At 42.1% G+C, this 20124-nt stretch overlaps 1 protein-coding gene across 1 annotated transcript in view; it reads left to right on the top strand.

Moving 5' to 3' along the window:
- Nucleotides 1-20124, top strand: part of ndufa4l2a (NDUFA4 mitochondrial complex associated like 2a) — a 50023-nt gene that overhangs the window by 26377 nt on the left and 3522 nt on the right. The window contains exons 2-3 of the mRNA XM_034171732.1: nucleotides 8038-8123; nucleotides 19389-19449. Coding sequence (XP_034027623.1) covers nucleotides 8038-8123; nucleotides 19389-19449 — 147 coding nt within the window. The remainder of the gene's footprint in view (nucleotides 1-8037; nucleotides 8124-19388; nucleotides 19450-20124) is intronic.

Genomic DNA, 20124 nt, shown 5'->3' on the forward strand with positions numbered 1-20124 from the left:
TAGGAAGACAAACACCAAAAATTCAAAACATAAAAAAAATCTTCAGTGATGAGGCCTAGACGTCAGTACCACAATGGAGACTGAAAGATCTGGCAGTGTCTGGACGTCTGAGATGTGGTTAAATCCTGCAGAGGCTTGATTGGAGACTGGTTGCAGGTGAGCAGACAGAGCAGCCGCTGAGGATCAGATGGACAGGACGGAGGAGAGAATACAGAGTCCCCACGCAGCAACGCAGAGACAGACTGATACAAACATCACACTCCAGGGAGGGAAAATGACAAGACACATATGGAAAGGGGAATAAATAAACCCAAGCAGTATCCCCCACTAACAGGAGCCCCTGGTGACCCAGCAGGCGGATGGGGATGGGAACGATGTCCCTCACCAGCCGGGGTCCAGGATCAATCAATCAATCAATCAATCAGTTTTTTATATAGCGCCAAATCACAACAAACAGTTGCCCCAAGGCGCTTGAAGGAACGGGGGACCCAAGATCACTCCTCTGGCCCATAACCCTCCCAGTCAACCAGATATTGGAGCCTCCTGCTACATCAACAAGTGCACTCACCTGCGTTTGTACACTGGGACGCTTTGACAGTACTGGAACTGCACAATGATTCTTCAACTTTCTTTCAAATTAAATTACTGTCACCCAGTTTCAACACAAATTGGAAGGCCTTATAATGTTTCATTACTATTTTGGCGAGTAAAGTAAAAGATATTTAATTTTACCTGTAAATCTTTTTTTTTTTCTTCTGGAAAGCAGCATCTCTTTGTGCAACGTTTCATGGTGCAGTTGAAATCCGCAACCACAAGCTGAATTGTAACAGCCAAATTGTCTGATTGTGTGATGCAGGGAGGATGAAATTTTGTCATTTGTTGTACATTTTGCATTATATTTTAATCAAAAGTGCCACCACCAAATTGGATGGAGGTTCAGTTTTATGCCTGCAGTCTCTCTTCCAGTTATCAGTCAGAAACCAAGTGCCAAAAAGTAATGACAAATTGTACACAGCAAAGATTAGATTACATTAAGCTCGAACTTGATTAAACCCTTGGGAAGACTCCATTTGGGAAATTGAGGTTCCAGCAGCATTGTACAGCAGCACACAGGGTAAGAAGCACACAGAGGATCAAAAGTGAAAGTAAAAAAAGAAAAACTGTTTGCAATTATAAATAAATATAAAATATAAACACCAGACATACTGATCAATACTGGTTTACTAGCTGCTACTGTTCCTCTCATTCCCGTCCTCTGTCTTCCTGTTACTCCTCCTCCCCGAGTGAGGAGTTGTACAGTCTGATGGTCTGAGGGACAAAGATGTTATTGCAGTCTTTTGTTCCTGCACTTGGGAAGCAGCAGTCTGTGGCTGAAGATGCTCCTCCGGTTGCTGATGACAGTGTGCAGAGGGTGACTGGCATCATCCATAATGTCCAGCAGTTTGTCCAGTGTTCTCTTCTTTGCCAACATCACCAGAGTCCAGCTTCGTGCCAACCACAGAGCGAGCCCACCTGACCAGTTTGTCCAGGGTGGATGTGTCCTTCTTGGATGTGCTGCTTGGATGTGCATAACCATTAACCAGTGGATAACCAGTGTACTGTGAAAATTATCTGAAAAAGAATTCAGAAACAAAAAAAGATGAAAAAAATAACACACACACAAAAAAAAAATAATATTCAAGTGCATGAGCTAAATACAACCCCTGGCAAAAATTATGGAATCACTGGCCTCGGAGGATGTTCATTCAGTTGTTTAATTTTGTAGAAAAAAGCAGATCACAGACATGACACAAAACTAAAGTCATTTCAAATGGCAACTTTCTGGCTTTAAGAAACACCTGCATCAAATCAGATCTGCTCATTAGTCTGCATCTAAAAAGGAGTGAACACACCTTGGAGAGCTGTTGCACCAAGTGGACTGACTTGAATTATGGCTCCAACACGAGAGATGTCAATTGAAACAAACGAGAGGATTATCAAACTCTTAAAAGAGAGTAAATCATCACGCAATGTTGCAAAAGATGTTGGTTGTTCACAGTCAGCTGTGTCTAAACTCTGGACCAAATACAAACAACATGGGAAGGTTGTTAAAGGCAAACATACTGGTAGACCAAGGAAGACATCAAAGCGTCAAGACAGCAAACTTAAAGCAATATGTCTCAAAAATCGAAAATGCCCAACAAAACAAATGAGGAACGAATGGGAGGAAACTGGAGTCAACGTCTGTGACCGAACTGTAAGAAACCGCCTAAAGGAAATGGGATTTACATACAGAAAAGCTAAATAAAAGCCATCATTAACACCTAAACAGAAAAAAACAAGGTTACAATGGGCTAAGGAAAAGCAATCGTGGACTGTGGATGACTGGATGAAAGTCATATTCAGTGATGAATCTCGAATCTGCATTGGGCAAGGTGATGATGCTGGAACTTTTGTTTGGTGCCTTTCCAATGAGATTTATAAAGATGACTGCCTGAAGAGAACATGTAAATTTCCACAGTCATTGATGATATGGGGCTGCATGTAAGGTAAAGGCACTGGGGAGATGGCTGTCATTACATCATCAATAAATGCACAAGTTTATGTTGATATTTTGGACAATTGAAAGGATGTTTGGGGATGATGAAATCATTTTTCAAGATGATAATGCATCTTGCCATAGAGCAAAAACTGCAAAAACATTCCTTGCAAAAAGACACATCGTAGGGTCAATGTCATGGCATAGGGTCAATGTCATGGCATAGGGTCAATGTCAATGAGCAGATCTGATTTGATGCAGGTGTCAATTTGGGGGATGAAAATTTACAGGGTGATTCCATAATTTTTTCCTCAGAATTGAGTGATTCCATATTTTTTTCCTCAGCTTGGTCTAAAAAAGTAACCGTTACTGACTGCCACAATCTTTTTTTCTTGATTTCTTATAGTGTTTCTTAAAGCCAGAAAGTTGCCATTTGAAATTACTTTAGTTTTGTGTCATGTCTGTGATCTGCTTTTTTTCTACAAAATTAAACAACTGAATGAACATCTTCTGAGGCCGGTGATTCCATAATTTTTGCCAGGGGTTGTACATACTCCTGACTTTTGATCACATCTAATTTAGCTTATGAAAAGCCACTCCTTCCAAATTTTTCCATGGTAAAATTTTGTGGGATTGTAAACTAATGCTGGAAGAGGTTTGCGCTCTATGCAGTGCTCTCGTTCTTAATTGTAACTGATAAATGTATTTTACAATGCCATTTAAATCATATTTCAGTTTGGTACTACCTACAACAAAATTTAATTTTTGTTTCATAACATTATAATTGCAGAGATTTAACTTTTCCTGTCGAAATTATCATTCGTAAATATACTTTACTACTACACAAAAACAAAACCCTACTAATTAGTAGGGTCCAAAAATTTGGCGGTACCTTTGTCACAGCATACAAAGATACCCAAAGCTCCCGAGATGAGGTGTGGTATTGAAAGCTCCAACTTCCCGTTATGGAATGTCATTCACGAGCCGAGTATTCACACTTATGGCTTTGCCAAAGCAACATTAGTGAAGTTCTCAACCTCTCAGCGGTAATACAGCCATCAAAATGTATCAAACACACCACAAAAGGTGGTGCTGAACAAACGAAGAGAAAAGGTTTGCCACCTAACCTCCAGTAATTTGAAATGCATTATGGGAATATACTAATCACGACCCCGCCCTGCTCAGAGTGCCGCTCTCATTGGACCGACATCTCTGCTATTCTGGCTCGCGCCCACAGACTGAGCTCGCCGGACTACTTTCTCCATCCTGCTCAGTGTGCCGCTCTCGTTGGAGCAACAACACACAGAATGTGTATTTTTGTCCCAAATAGATCTCTTTCAGTGCAGCTTCTTGTTCTGACTTTAACACGAAGTTAACACCCAAGTCTTTCATCGCCAACTGTAAACGGTAATCAAACTATTCCGATCGTATCTTTCTGAACTTTTCCGCATCAAACGCCATCGTGTCAGTGTTTACAATGTGCTTGAGCTCATAAACTTTAAGTTTCTTAAATATTTATTATGGCCACTCTTAAAACCTCAGTTATCTTTATAATTTTATTACTGGTAAATGTTTAGAATTGATTTAGATGAGATATACTCATTTATCTCACAGGAATATATCACAATTATCTGAGAACTACTTTTTGCGCAGGAATTCATCAAGCGCGTCGGCCGCGGCGCGTACTAACACAGAATACCCAGAAACTGGACAGTTGTTCGGTTATAACGAGACCGTCCACTTTTAGTTTGTCATAAGCTAAGATAGTGGCGCACGTGAGAGTGTGTCACGAGCCCTGTCTCTGATATATGGCTGCAGACCTGCAGACTCGCTTCTCATAACATTCGTATCATGACGCTCTTGTGGTGAACGTCAGTCACGCCCCCTGCGCGCTTACATTTTCAAAATAAAAGCTCAGCTCTGGAAAAAGTCGCTTTATCTCCTGCCGAAAGCACATACATTTTATGATACTTTTGATTAACATGAATATTTGACTTTTTATCCCCCAGAACTCAGAACAGTGCTGCTTTCATGTCGTTAAAATGCTCGATCTTTGAACTTGCACGCACGCGAAAGAAAAGAGCAAACTGTTTAAAAGAAGAGCAAATGTTCAACAAGAGCACTCACCTGTGTTGTAGTGCGGGTAGTTTTGGCAGTGAACGAGCCTCCAGTCAACATAAACAGGAAGACAAGTAAAAAACATTTAGTGTCATCTGCCAAACCTGTATAATTTCATTGACAAGGCAGCATTTCTGTCTAATATTTCATGGCACATACCAAATCATTCCACAACCTAAAAGTGAACAAATCTGAAGGAAAAAAGTGCCAAATTGTGACCAAACTCAAGGCTAATGTGCCCAAAAATTATTGTAATTTAAAAAAAAAAAACGTTCTAAACTTTTAGTAAAATTCCACACATATTTGATAAAACTGATTAAAAAAATTATTGTATGGACTTTGAGAACTGTTTTAGGGTAATTTATTAGGGTAATCCAAGTTCAGATTTCCTGTCACATTTTTTTTCAATCTGCACATTCCATATTGATTACACAAAAACTGCTCATTTTCTCCCAAGTTTGGCAGCTTCAAAAGCATAGTTTGTAAACCAGGTTCTTGAAATGTGAACAAAGAGCCGTAATATAATTTGTGGCACTGAAGAGGTGTGCGAGACTGCAGCTTTTGCTTAGATTCTTAATACGAGAAATGTGTTTTCATATCTCAAAAACATGATGTGATTGGCAAAAACTAAGACCAGATTTGGATTCAGTGCCCCCAATGACCCAAAATCTGTTGAAAAACTCCATGCAAGAAAAATCGTGTTGATCAGTGTAATCCGTATGAAGCTATATAAAATATAAAAATGTACCAATGTTGATGAAGTATTTTAATAACTACAGTGGAAGATAAATACTTTTTTATTATCCTTTTATAATGATGTTGCTGTATTTTATGAAGCCATTTAAAATAATACTTCAATCATTCAAATTGTGTGACTTAGTGGTTAGGATTGTTGCCTCACAGCAAGAAGGTCATGGGTTTGCTTCCCACCTGTGGCCTTTTTGTGTGGCGTTTGCGTGTTCTCCCTGTGTTTGCTTACACCCACATCCAAAGACACGCAGGTTAGGTGGATTGGAAAATTTAAGTTGTCCGTGAGTGTGTTTGTCTGTCTATATGTGGCAGTGCGACAGACTGGCTTCCTGTCCAGGGTGAACCCTGCCTCACTCCCTATGACTGCTGGGATAGGCTCCAACCCCCCGTGACCTTTAACTGGAGTAAGCCGGTGAAGATGAGTGATGAGTGAAATTGAATGTGTAGTCCCACTGGATATATTTATTTATTTATTTATTGCATTTAACTCATAAAAAAGATTTTGTTCTGTAAAACTGTAATTTTGTTTCAAATACATTCACACTCTTATGTCAAAAAACTTGGAGTTTTTACTCACCTAGGTTAAAATATAACTAGCGTGCAACATGCTAGTTATATTTAATTTAGTAATATAGGGGATCCATGGGCTCTATATTGGTTAGTGTTTACAAAATAGGTAGCTGACATTTTTCAAGGGTGGTAATAAATTATGCAAAGTTTCTATAATGAGTTGTAATGCCGCATGAACCTAGAATGTAATTATCAACATCCATTGTTCACTATTGTTATGTAATACATTAGTCCTATAAATGGTAAATGGACTGCATTTATATAGCACTTTTCCATCTGTATCAGACGCTCAAAGTGCTTTACAATTATGCCTCACATTCACCCCAATGTCAGGGTGCTGCCATACAAGGCACTCACTACACACCGGGAGCAATATGGGATTAAAGACCTTGCCCAAGGGCCCTTAGTGATTTTCCAGTCAGGCGGGGATTTGAACCCATGATCTTCTGGACTCAAGGCCAACACCTTAACCACCAGACCATCACCTCCCCTCCCCTCCTATCAATGTTCCGTTTTGGTGGCGTTTATCCTTGACCCAAAATACATAAGTATACCAATCGACAAATGTCAGCTGTCCCCTGTGATTGAAGCCGTACACACGCAGTTGGTTTTTAATATATAGATTACTCAACACAGTGACGCACTTTGTGTAGTGTAGTCAGGGAGTGTGCCGCGGTCCTGTATGAGACATACGGCAGCTTTGAGGTGGTGCCAGTGGTTGTTTCAGATTTCGTAACGTGACCCATTATTACACACCAGTGTTTCAGGGGGCTCGTGATGCGTGCACTCCAGTCACTAACTGATTGTTCTGGTTCCTGGTGAGCAGCACCAAAGCTCTAACATCTTTAATGAAAATACATTCATCTGGAATAAATACATTTTAAAAATCTTTAACACTAGCGTTGCTCATAAAATAAAACTATGAACATGGGTCAAAAAGTTAGGGTTGATATAAAAGTTAAAGTTTCAGCTTCTCTTCCATTTTGTGGTCTGTACTGGGTTGGATGGCTTGTTTCTACTGGCTGTAGAGTAAATACTTGCCAAAGTGCACTGTGGCGCAGCATGCACACCGGTGTTCGGTGCCACCTTTTCAAAGTCTTTGAAATAAATGGGATTCAGAGTGAAGTGTGAACTGAATCCTCTGTGATGGTTTTCTTCCCTCCATTATCACACAGCAGCTGAAAACAATGAGGCGGATAACAATTAGAAATCTTTATGTTGCCTCATTATACAGACCTGATGGATAATAATTACAGACTATGTGTACGGTAAATTTATGATTTGTCAGTGTGTTTTTGAACAATGTGCCGTTGGCAGATTATTCAGTGTGTCAGAGTTGAGAGTTTGGCTGAATGTGTTTTTTTCCTGAGTTAAAAAAAAAATGCTGATTCTGGACTTTTATATTTAAAAAATGTCAGGAACACATCTCCAAAGTGTCAGGAGCAACAGCCAAAGATGAAAATAACTGAGAATGATGCAATGTAAAATAGTTTTCTCCGTCAGAATAACTACTCAAAGTCTTATTCCAAGGAACTCAGAATAAGTGCCGAAGGTTCATATATACATATAGATATATATTTATATATCTGCTCAGTTTCCCGTTTTGAAATAATGTCACTTTCCCTCAATTAGTGGACCTAAAAGGTATTAGTGTGCGTCACCTTCACATTCTTTCATCACTTCACTGACTGTGTCCTTGAGCAAGACATTGAACCCTGAGTGACTTCTGGAGGTGGTCAACAGGTTATTATGAGGTGAATCAGAAATCACTTTGATTGAACCTATGAATGGAAATGTGAGCAGTTGTGTGCTCTCTCTCTGTCTTTCTGTCTCTCTGTCTCTCTCACACACACACACACACACACACACACACACACACACACACACACACACACACACACACACACACACACACACACACACACACACACACACACACACACACACACACACACACAGCTTCAGAGCAAACATATTAAAGGTTCAATTTATTATCATGAAACAAATATACAACTAACCAGTCAACAAACATGAAATAAAATTACAGAAGGTCTTGATTCTCTGTTTCTTTGTGTTTTCAGCTCTTCTCTCAGTTCTTCTTCATCTGTTTGGGAATGGGAGGAGGAGTTGTGTACCTAATCCGCATGGCCAGTGGACCACATGTTATGTAAGGACCCGCCAGTCTTTTCTTTTTGAATATGTTTCTGTGTAGGCTGTCAGTTGTGCAGGTGGTTTCCATAGTAGAGAAGCTTGAATCTTCGACTGGACTGGGTTGCTTGACACGAGGATGTTTCGCTTCAAATCGCAGAAGCTTCCTCCGCTAAAATTCTTGCTCTGGTAGTCTGACTTCTGTCTTGACTCTTGTAGAGAAGAATAAGCAGAAGCCACAAAAGCTGGAGTTTTAAACCTAACCAGACCCCTCCTACCGAGAGGCCGACTGCTATAGGCTAGTGACTAAACAATAGCTCTAATTAGCACCTGTTGTGCTCTAGTTAGCACCCTCCTAATGACAGGGCAGCTGTCCCTCCTAATGATGGGACAGACGCCTCTCCTGCCGGCTCCCTTGACGACTCTCCTGATGACGTGAATGACTCATTACAATGAACAAAAGACTGAAACTGCTTTGACCTGAGTACCCCATTGTAAACAGGGGACAAAGCATGTCTCAGACCCCCTGTTCTGTGGGCCGCCAGAAGAGGAGGTACTGCTGGCCCACAACCAGAGGGCGCCCTGCCTGAAGTGCGGGCTTCAGGCACGAGAGGGCACTGCCGCCACGGACACAGCCGGGGGCGACAGCTGTCACTCATTATCTCATGACAGCTGTCACCCATCTACACTTCATCATACCACTCCATAAAAACCGGACATCATCTCCACCTCGTTGCCGAGATATCATCGACCTGTGAAGGTAATATTCTCAGCCTTAAAACTAACTGTGTCTTAGTCTGAACTCATTTTACAGCTGTTTTCCTGTGGAGTGTCTTATCTGGGAGATTGGCGTAACCAGCGACGGCTTCGCTTCACACCCCAGCCAGATAAGTGTTTGAGACAGGAGCTGCACGAGTGTGTGTGAGAGGTGGAGGTGGAATCTCCACCATTGTTGTTACTGGGTGTGCGCACACCCACATCTTATTGTTTCTGCTCCTCGCCAGCAGTACCAGATCCGACATTCGGAGACGGTGGCCACCTGGGGACTCGGGACCTGGCGGCTCCAGTATTCTCCGGGTTCGGTGGCGGAGGAAATCGTGTAGTTCCGGTTCTTCTCAGGACAGACGTCTTCTATCCTCGAGCCTGCTCACACGTCACCTTTGTGGATTGACTGTTTGCAAAATTCTGTATTCCTCTGTATTGTGGTTGTGCTCATTCACAACAGTAAAGTGTTCATATTCGACTCTTTCATTGTCCGTTCATTTACGCCCCCTGTTGTGGGTCCGTGTCACTACACTTTCCCAACACCCCTCCCCGGTTAAGGCTGGGTTTCAACTGTTTCACATAGAATGCCTCCTTTTTGCATATGCATGATCATATATTGCCATAAATAAGACTGGGTGTTGTAGAATCTGGTTTTAAAATCTATGTTAAATATACCGGCACCATCAAATCAGAACAGAGGAGGGAAAAGAACCGAAAGAACAAATCTCACCTTATGTTTAATTTTTGGGGGAAACATACTGACATAAATTATAGGGCAGCACAGTCTCCTTTGAACCCTTGTGTGATATCGCAGGATTTGACCACTTCCATGGACAGCCTGCCGCTGCGCAACACAAACACAGCATCACTTCACACACAAAAATGGTGTACTGTTTTGTTTTGAGCTACAGTCAGTGAAGCAGTCACGAAAAGTGCAGGGTTTTTTTTTTCAGTTCCCAGTGGAGAAGGAAAGATGAGGCAAATGGAAGAGGTCGTGTCGGTAACTTTTAGCCTGAACATTTTGACAGAGCAGCTGCGGTCTCTCACCTGCACAACCACCTCGACATGTTTGAGCTCCGGTGTCGCAGATATAAATAAAAATTTGTCCGCCCTGCCTTCACTGCAGATGCAGTATTTGGTAACCACAGCAGCTCGTCTGAGAAGGACTCTCTACACCCAAAGCAATCAAATGGATTAATGGGATTATTAACCATCAGATGACAAAGTAAAACCTCTTAAATCATTCTAAAGTTGCTACTGACACTTTGAAATGATGGAGGTGCAGTGAACGCAGCACCAGCAGCTTGTCTGGCTGTGGCGCTCTGATCACTTCCCCTGTCTTTTATTATGAAATAATGCTGAATTTATGTGGAAATGATTGTTGTACAAAAGCTTCAGATATCTGTCGCTGAGATAGATGATCACCTCATTTCTTTAAGCAGAAATGAGGTGATGATCTGTGAACCATGGCTGACACACAGAAATGACGCATGCGCATGAGGGCAGGGCGAAGTGATTTTTAGGGGGGGCGTTTGGTCGGTGACACGGGTCATAAACAAACCACAAGATATGTCCACTTTCCACCGCATCATCACTTTTTCTTTACATTTTCACTCACTTTGCCGTGTAATTTTCCCAAAATCTCAGAGAAAGTGCCATGTTTCTGATGGGGACAGACAAGGGCGGTCCCCGGATGTAGGATTATTGTGTCATATGTGTCATATTTTAACCCTTTAGTGCCCACCCTCAAATGAGACTGTGCTGCCCACTTATATTGGCAAATAGCACATTTCTTATCTCTTGCAGCACAGGAGTTGTAGCGATGGGTTGTTTGTGCTTCAGATTATTAGCACTCAATACCACATCATTGTTGTGAAAGTGTCGTGACACGGACCCACAACAGGGGGCGTTAATGAACGGACAATGGATAAGTCAAAAAGTAACAATTTAATGTTGTGAATCGCACAACGGTGTACAGACAATAACAATATAGTGACTGTCAATCATACACCAGGTGACGTGTGGGCAGGCTCGACGATAGAAGACGCCTGGCAAGAGAGAAGCCGGATCCACACAACTTCCACCGCCAACGGAGCTGAAGAACACCGGAGCCGCCAAGCCCTGCGCCCCAGGTGGCCGCTGTCTTCAGCAGTCAGACCCGGTACTGCTGGCAGAGAACAGAGACAGTCCAGATGAGTGTGAGGTCGCACACTCAGTAATCCCACAGTCAGTGTTCAGTAAAGGAGGGAGAACCTCCACCTCCAATCACACACTCGTGCAGCTCCTGTCTAACCACTTATCTGATTGGAGTGTGAAGCGAAGCCGTCGCTGATCACACCAAATGCCAATCCCACAGATAAGGCAAGAACCACAGGAAAACGGCTGCAAAAGAAGTTCAGATTATTACTCAACGTTTTGAGTCAGCAGAGACAATTACCTGATTGGTAGTTGATTTCTCGGCGGGGAGGTGGAGTTGCAGTCCGGCCTTTATGGTGGTGGTGATGAGTAGTGGATGAGTGACAGCTGGTACGGATGATGAGTGACAGCTGTCACTCCTGGTCGCTCCGACACCCTCTCGTGCTTGAAGCCCGCACTTCAAGCAGGGCGCCATCTTGTGGTGGTGGGCCAGCAGTACCTCCTCTTCAGCGGCCCACACAACAATCATCGCAGATCCAAGGTATTTAGGATACAGGTTCATTTCAAAGCCCTGCTGTCAGAAGGCACAAACCTCGGCTCCTCTGAGGATCTAAATGTCAGTGTCACTGTTTGAACATTGATGGAATGAAAATGTTTCCTATTAACAAAAACAAATTCATCATCTAATGGCGCCTTTATAGCAACATGTGTGCTTGTCAGCTCCGAGTACTTTAGGGAAACTGGCTCTTGCTGCAAATTGCACTTTAATGTTGGACTGTGATGCACCTGGATGAAATTTGGATGGTTGCGTTCCACAACCATGACTCAGTTCAAGGTTGACAGGTACACTCCTGACTGATCCATCAGCTCCTCCTGGGATGTCCCTGTTGCCAGGAAGCGCAACGTGGTCAGCACCTGTGTGGGCACAGACAACAACCCCTTGCCCCGTGCCGTATTGTGCTCTGGGCAGACAGCAGTTCTGCATGCAACTCCAGTAACAGTGGCCTTGGTAATCAAAATTGGTTTATGAGCCAATTATCTTCATGGTTGGCGGTTACTGGTGGTTGGCTCTCACTGCGGTATTGTATCACTTCCTGTTAAGGAGCACAGCAGTGTTTTTCTGTATCTGTTAGCTGTTTAATCTGCGCAGTTAGATTGATCTAGTTATCTAGATTACGATTTGTTTCCCAGTGTAATCTTTACGTGCCTTAACTAAAGCACTCGTTCTGCTGAATCACCTCTAAATTATTTACACATTATTCACTTTGCGTGTTTTTAGGAATCCGCTAGCTTAGCGTAGCTACTAGCTCTTAGCCGATTTAGCATGGCGGCTTCTCCTGTCTCTCCCGCACTTTTCTGCTCTGGGTGTGAAATGTTTAGTTATTCCTCGGCCTCCTTTAGCAGTAACGGTACTTGTAATAAGTGTAGCTTATTCGTAGCTTTGGAGGCCAGGCTGGGCGAATTGGAGACTTGGCTCCGCACCGTGGAAAATTCTACAGCTAGCCAGGCCCCTGTAGTCGGTGCGGACCAAGGTAGTTTAGCCGCCGTTAGTTACCCTCTGGCAGATCCCGAGCAGCCGGGAAAGCAGGCCGACTGGGTGACTGTGAGGAGGAAGCGTAGTTCTAAACAGAAGCCCCGTGTACACCGCCAACCTGTTCACATTTCTAACCGTTTTTCCCCACTCGACGACACACCCGCCGAGGATCAAACTCTGGTTATTGGCGACTGTTTTGAGAAATGTGAAGTTAGCGACACCAGCAACCATAGTCAATTGTCTTCCGGGGGCCAGAGCAGGCGACATTGAAGGAAATTTGAAACTGCTGGCTAAGGCTAAGCGTAAATTTGGTAAGATTGTAATTCACGTCGGCAGTAATGACACCCGGTTACGCCAATCGGAGGTCACTAAAATTAACATTAAATCGGTGTGTAACTTTGCAAAAACAATGTCGGACTCTGTAGTTTTCTCTGGGCCCCTCCCCAATCGGACCGGGAGTGACATGTTTAGCCGCATGTTCTCCTTGAATTGCTGGCTGTCTGAGTGGTGTCCAAAAAATGAGGTGGGCTTCATAGATAATTGGCAAAGCTTCTGGGGAAAACCTGGTCTTGTTAGGAGAGACGGCATCCATCCCACTTTGGATGGAGCAGCTCTCATTTCTAGAAATCTGGCCAATTTTCTTAAATCCTCCAAACCGTGACTATCCAGGGTTGGGACCAGGAAGCAGAGTTGTAGTCTTACACACCTCTCTGCAGCTTCTCTCCCCCTGCCATCCCCTCATTACCCCATCCCCGTAGAGACGGTGCCTGCTCCCAGACTACCAATAACCAGCAAAAATCTATTTAAGCATAAAAATTCAAAAAGAAAAAATAATATAGCACCTTCAACTGCACCACAGACTAAAACAGTTAAATGTGGTCTATTAAACATTAGGTCTCTCTCTTCTAAGTCCCTGTTGGTAAATGATATAATAATTGATCAACATATTGATTTATTCTGCCTTACAGAAACCTGGTTACAGCAGGATGAATATGTTGGAGTTTTTCCTTCCCACTGTTTCCCACTGTAGCCAAGTGCTTGCTCACAGGGGGTCGTTTTGACCGTTGGGGTTTTACATAATTATTGTATGGCCTTGCCTTACAATATAAAGCGCCTTGGGGCAACTGTTTGTTGTGATTTGGCGCTATATAAAAAAATTGATTGATTGATTGATTGATGTTAGTTTAAATGAGTCAACACCCCCGAGTCACACTAACTGTCAGAATGCTCGTAGCACGGGCCGGGGCGGAGGATTAGCAGCAATCTTCCATTCCAGCTTATTAATTAATCAAAAACCCAGACAGAGCTTTAATTCATTTGAAAGCTTGACTCTTAGTCTTGTCCATCCAAATTGGAAGTCCCAAAAACCAGTTTTATTTGTTATTATCTATCGTCCACCTGGTCGTTACTGTGAGTTTCTCTGTGAATTTTCAGACCTTTTGTCTGACTTAGTGCTTAGCTCAGATAAGATAATTATAGTGGGTGATTTTAACATCCACACAGATGCTGAGAATGACAGCCTCAACACTGCATTTAATCTATTATTAGACTCTATTGGCTTTGCTCAAAAAGTAAATGAGTCCACCCACCACTTTAATCATATCTTAGATCTTGTTCTGACTTATGGTATGGAAATAGAAGACTTAACAGTATTCCCTGAAAACTCCCTTCTGTCTGATCATTTCTTAATAACATTTACATTTACTCTGATGGACTACCCAGCAGTGGGGAATAAGTTTCATTACACTAGAAGTCTTTCAGAAAGCACTGTAACTAGGTTTAAGGATATGATTCCTTCTTTATGTTCTCTAATGCCATATACCAACACAGTGCAGAGTAGCTACCTAAACTCTGTAAGTGAGATAGAGTATCTCGTCAATAGTTTTACATCCTCATTGAAGACAACTTTGGATGCTGTAGCTCCTCTGAAAAAGAGAGCTTTAAATCAGAAGTGCCTGACTCCGTGGTATAACTCACAAACTCATAGCTTAAAGCAGATAACCCATAAGTTGGAGAGGAAATGGCGTCTCACTAATTTAGAAGATCTTCACTTAGCCTGGAAAAAGAGTCTGTTGCTCTATAAAAAAAGCCCTCCGTAAAGCTAGGACATCTTTCTACTCATCACTAATTGAAGAAAATAAGAACAACCCCAGGTTTCTTTTCAGCACTGTAGCCAGGCTGACAAAGAGTCAGAGCTCTATTGAGCTGAGTATTCCATTAACTTTAACTAGTAATGACTTCATGACTTTCTTTGCTAACAAAATTTTAACTATTAGAGAAAAAATTACTCATAACCATCCCAAAGACGTATCGTTATCTTTGGCTGCTTTCAGTTGGTTAGACTCTTTCTCTCCGATTGTTCTGTCTGAGTTATTTTCATTAGTTACTTCATCCAAACCATCAACATGTTTATTAGACCCCATTCCTACCAGGCTGCTCAAGGAAGCCCTACCATTATTTAATGCTTCGATCTTAAATATGATCAATCTATCTTTGTTAGTTGGCTATGTACCACAGGCTTTTAAGGTGGCAGTAATTAAACCATTACTTAAAAAGCCATCACTTGACCCAGCTATCTTAGCTAATTATAGGCCAATCTCCAACCTTCCTTTTCTCTCAAAAATTCTTGAAAGGGTAGTTGTAAAACAGCTAACTGATCATCTGCAGAGGAATGGTCTATTTGAAGAGACCTCAGTGCTGCTTTTGATACTGTTGACCATAAAATTTTATTACAGAGATTAGAGCATGCCATAGGTATTAAAGGCACTGTGCTGCGGTGGTTTGAATCATATTTGTCTAATAGATTACAATTTGTTCATGTAAATGGGGAATCTTCTTCACAGACTAAAGTTAATTATGGAGTTCCACAAGGTTCTGTGCTAGGACCAATTTTATTCACTTTATACATGCTTCCCTTACGCAGTATTATTAGACGGTATTGCTTAAATTTTCATTGTTACGCAGATGATACCCAGCTTTATCTATCCATGAAGCCAGAGGACACACACCAATTAGCTAAACTGCAGGATTGTCTTACAGACATAAAGACATGGATGACCTCTAATTTCCTGCTTCTAATTTATGCATTTATTTCCTCTAGGCTGGACTATTGTAATTCATTATTATCAGGTTGTCCTAAAAGTTCCCTAAAAAGCCTTCAGTTAATTCAAAATGCTGCAGCTAAAGTACTGACGGGGACTAGAAGGAGAGAGCATATCTCACCCATATTGGCCTCTCTTCATTGGCTTCCTGTTAATTCTAGAATAGAATTTAAAATTCTTCTTCTTACTTATAAGGTTTTGAATAATCAGGTCCCATCTTATCTTAGGGACCTCGTAGTACCATATCACCCCAATAGAGCGCTTCGCTCTCAGACTGCAGGCTTACTTGTAGTTCCTAGGGTTTGTAAGAGTAGAATGGGAGGCAGAGCCTTCAGCTTTCAGGCTCCTCTCCTGTGGAACCAGCTCCCAATTCAGATCAGGGAGACAGACATCCTCTCTACTTTTAAGATTAGGCTTAAAACTTTCCTTTTTGCTAAAGCTTATAGTTAGGGCTGGATCAGGTGACCCTGAACCATCCTTTAGTTATGCTGCTATAGACGTAGACTGCTGGGGGGTTCCCATGATGCACTGTTTCTTTCTCTTTTTGCTCTGTATGCACCACTCTGCATTTAATCATTAGTGATCGATCTCTGCTCCCCTCCACAGCATGTCTTTTTCCTGGTTCTCTCCCTCAGCCCCAACCAGTCCCAGCAGAAGACTGCCCCTCCCTGAGCCTGGTTCTGCTGGAGGTTTCTTCCTGTTAAAAAGGAGTTTTTCCTTCCCACTGTAGCCAAGTGCTTGCTCACAGGGGGTCGTTTTGACCGTTGGGGTTTTACATAATTATTGTATGGCCTTGCCTTACAATATAAAGCGCCTTGGGGCAACTGTTTGTTGTGATTTGGCGCTATATAAAAAATTGATTGATTGATTGATTTGCAAGTAAATCCTCGTGTTCCCTGATAACACGCTCACCTTGGACTGCACCATTTGCAAGGTCCTTGCAGATGTTATTGTTATAGTTAATGCCATTTTATGCATCACTTTGCGCGTGCTTTTATATCCACCCATATAATTGCAAACATGTAGGTGTGTTAATTGCTCATCGGTGTGTCTCTGACACTATTGACCATTCCCTGTGTCACCTGTAGTGTTGGTAGTAGCACAATAGATGTGGAAACGTGCGTATGCCAGCCCGGATTTCTGTGTGATGCACTGCACATTTCCACTGTCATTTCACTTTTGATACATCTGAACGCGGGCGTGGAAACGGACAAAACGTTACGTTTTTGTGCATACGCACACTTTATACATGAAGCCCCTGGACATTGTTTGGCGCGTTACTTTAAAAAGTAATTAATTATAGTTAGTAGTTACTCTTCCACAAAGCAACTGAGTTACATTATGAAAGTAATTAGTTACTAAGGGCCCTGTTCCACTGGCGTTTAGGAGGATTTGCGTATGGATTACGCACAAAATTGGCTCATATTCACTTAACATCCGCAATATCCGTGAAACATGCTTGTATGAGTCGGCCGACACCCACACATGTCCGCAATTATCCGCAGAGGTACGTTTTTCCATTGCCACGATTTTTGAGCTGCACAAAATTTTGGCTGCGGATGACATCCGCCTTACATACTCCATACATACTCAATACATACACAATACATACTCAATCTGTGCGCCGTATATTCACCGTCATCTGCTGATATCCGCAACTGACAGGGATTTGCGGCTTGGCAGCAGACTGGGACAGTGTGTAAAATGGATATTTTGTGTGCCCATCATGTCCACATCACGAAGTAAAATAAGTTGTAGCGACTGCATACAGATTGGCCACGAATAAAGCATTTTTATTACGTCTGCTTTGCATCTGATTTGCGGCGGATGCAAATCAGATGTGCTGTGTTCACAGCTGGACGCCGTTCTTAGTTCTACTGGCTGCCACGCGCTCTGTGCTGGATGCTGTGTATATAAAATAATTATTTTGTGGCAGATTAATCATTTTATTCTGCTGTTGAAAACAGCTCTTATCACCTTCTGAATCACAGAGGAAGGTGCAGCTGGGCCGTTCGCGTGCGCGCGCACGGCTAACAAGCTGCAGAAAGCATTTTGAGCCATGTAAAAAAGGTAATTATTTGACTTGTTTACATTGTCAAGGCTTGATAAAACGTGTTTTTTCCTTCTTGTCTGCAGCTGTTACAGTATTTATTTCTATGTTTATAACAGATTTAACTTCTTGTTATAATCGTTCAGATGAGCTGCGCTCTGATGTGATCTGCTGACGTCACCACTCGCCCTGTTCACTGCTTATTTACTCCAATCAACTTGTCCAAATCCAGCAAATGCTCCAGAGGCTGTATTGTTGGTGTGAATAGTGATGCAGACGGCCCGAGTGCGCTTCTTTTATGACCACAATGCAGATGCCGTGCACGCGCAACACGTGCGCGATGCATCATAATACAACCGTAATGATAATCGCAATGCGTTGGATCCATTTCCTCACTACATGCGTTATACAACTGTGATTGTTCATCATATATTCACTATATATTATTCATATATCTGTAATTCCTCCAGCAGCCTGGTTCTGCTGGAGGTTTCTTCCTGTTAAAAGGGAGTTTTTCCTTCCCACTGTCGCCAAGTGCTTGCTCACAGGGGGTCGTTTTGACTGTTGGGGTTTTTCCTGTAATTATTGTATGGCCTTGCCTTACAATATAAAGCGCCTTGGGGCAACTGTTTGTTGTGATTTGGCGCTATATAAATAAAATTGATTTGATTTGATTTGATAATTCATACTGGGACATCTGTCATTTTTGGCCATTTTTGTTGCAGACGACATGAACGCCTGTAATTTGTGCACTCAATTCATGCACAATTAATCCTCTCCCCAGTGGGACCGGGCCCTAAGGAACTGTTGCATTACTTTTTAAAAAATGTTCAAATATGTCAGTGAATTTGGATCTCCCTCTCCCCCTTTAATGTTCAAATTCAACTGTATGTTAGGTTATTTATAATAAAACTGAATATTAAATATGTTTAATGAATGAAATGAAAAGAATAAGGCCTCTAGTGTTCATTTGGCCTCTAGAGTGAAGGACCCTTAACAAATGCCTGTTTACACACACACACACACACACACACACACACACACACACACACACACACACACACACACACACACACACACACACACACACACACACACACACACACACACACACACACAGGATAAAGTACACAACCAGTTATTTCATCATTAATCTTTGAATTATAAAATCGTCTTTGTCAGGAAGCAAATGATTTCAGAGTAATTAAAGTCAGACTTGTGACATGCAGATTTTAATGAGGCATGTGGAGATGCAGATGAACCTGAATTAACCAGAGGAATTTGTTTCATATAGTTTCCTGCCTTTGCTTTGGTCTCTCGCTCTGGTGTGAATTTCCGCTGCTCCTGCTGTTCCCCAAACTGTTGATTTACACTTAATGAAACTCTAATAACAGCAGTCACAACTTAGTGCTTTTAAGCACAGCTCACAGGACGGAGTGCTCTTGTTTTCTCCTTCTTCTTTCATCACTGCTGTTTTCTGAAAACAGCATCCTGGTGGCAAACCAGCGGGTGGAAAACAAACAGCAGAATTTCAAGCTGACCCAAAACTTTTTGCCCCCGTCCCTGTGTATTATTTAACAGCACAGAAATAAAGCAGCTCACAGGGGTATCAGATCTGTGAGTAAACGTGTTTTTTGTGTGTTTTTACCAGAACCCAGAGCCCATTAATCCAATTTCTGTGTTTGTTTGTGTTTTTAGCTGGAACAAGACCAACAACCCCGAACCTTGGAATAAATTGGAGCCCACATACCAGCACAAGGTAACAGAACACTGACGTCCTCTACATTTTACATGCAGGTTTCCCACTTTGGAAGCCATTATTAATGCATATTTGCATGTTTCTCTCTTTATTTCAAATTTATTAAAATTCTTTCTGTTCTTTTGAAAAATACATTTGAATTCTCTGTGGAATATGGAGTTGTGTTTGGAAATGCAGCTGGTGTAAAACTTGTGCCAGATCCATCTTGAATCTGCTGGACAAAAGGGACAAGCTGAAGGGATTAAAACAACCAGAAATGTGAAAGTTTTTATTACAGTAGAAAACCAAGAATCTGGAGCTGAGTGTTATTTGGATGTGAGATGTCGACACACATCCAAATTTGAATCTTGACCTTTAACCTTGAAGAGACTGGATCACAATAAAAAGTAAAAAAAAAATGTCATTGGACCTTTTTGGGGGGTGGGTGAACTGTATTTCAATAAAAGTCAGAGAATTAAAAAAAAACTAGATTTGATGTCTTCAAGGTCTTTAAAGGGCAAAACTCAATTTCTCAATTTTAAGTCACATTTGCAAACTCGATGAGAGACCTCACCGTTGTCTCGGCCTACGGGCCGAGCAGCAGTGAGTACCCGACCTTCTTGGAGTCCCTGGGAGGGGTACTAGATAGCGCTCCGACTGGGGACTCCATTGTTCTCCTGGGGGATTTCAACGCCC

The sequence above is a fragment of the Thalassophryne amazonica genome, chromosome 6, assembly GCF_902500255.1.
Source record: "Thalassophryne amazonica chromosome 6, fThaAma1.1, whole genome shotgun sequence".
In the NCBI taxonomy this organism is placed as follows: domain Eukaryota; kingdom Metazoa; phylum Chordata; class Actinopteri; order Batrachoidiformes; family Batrachoididae; genus Thalassophryne; species Thalassophryne amazonica.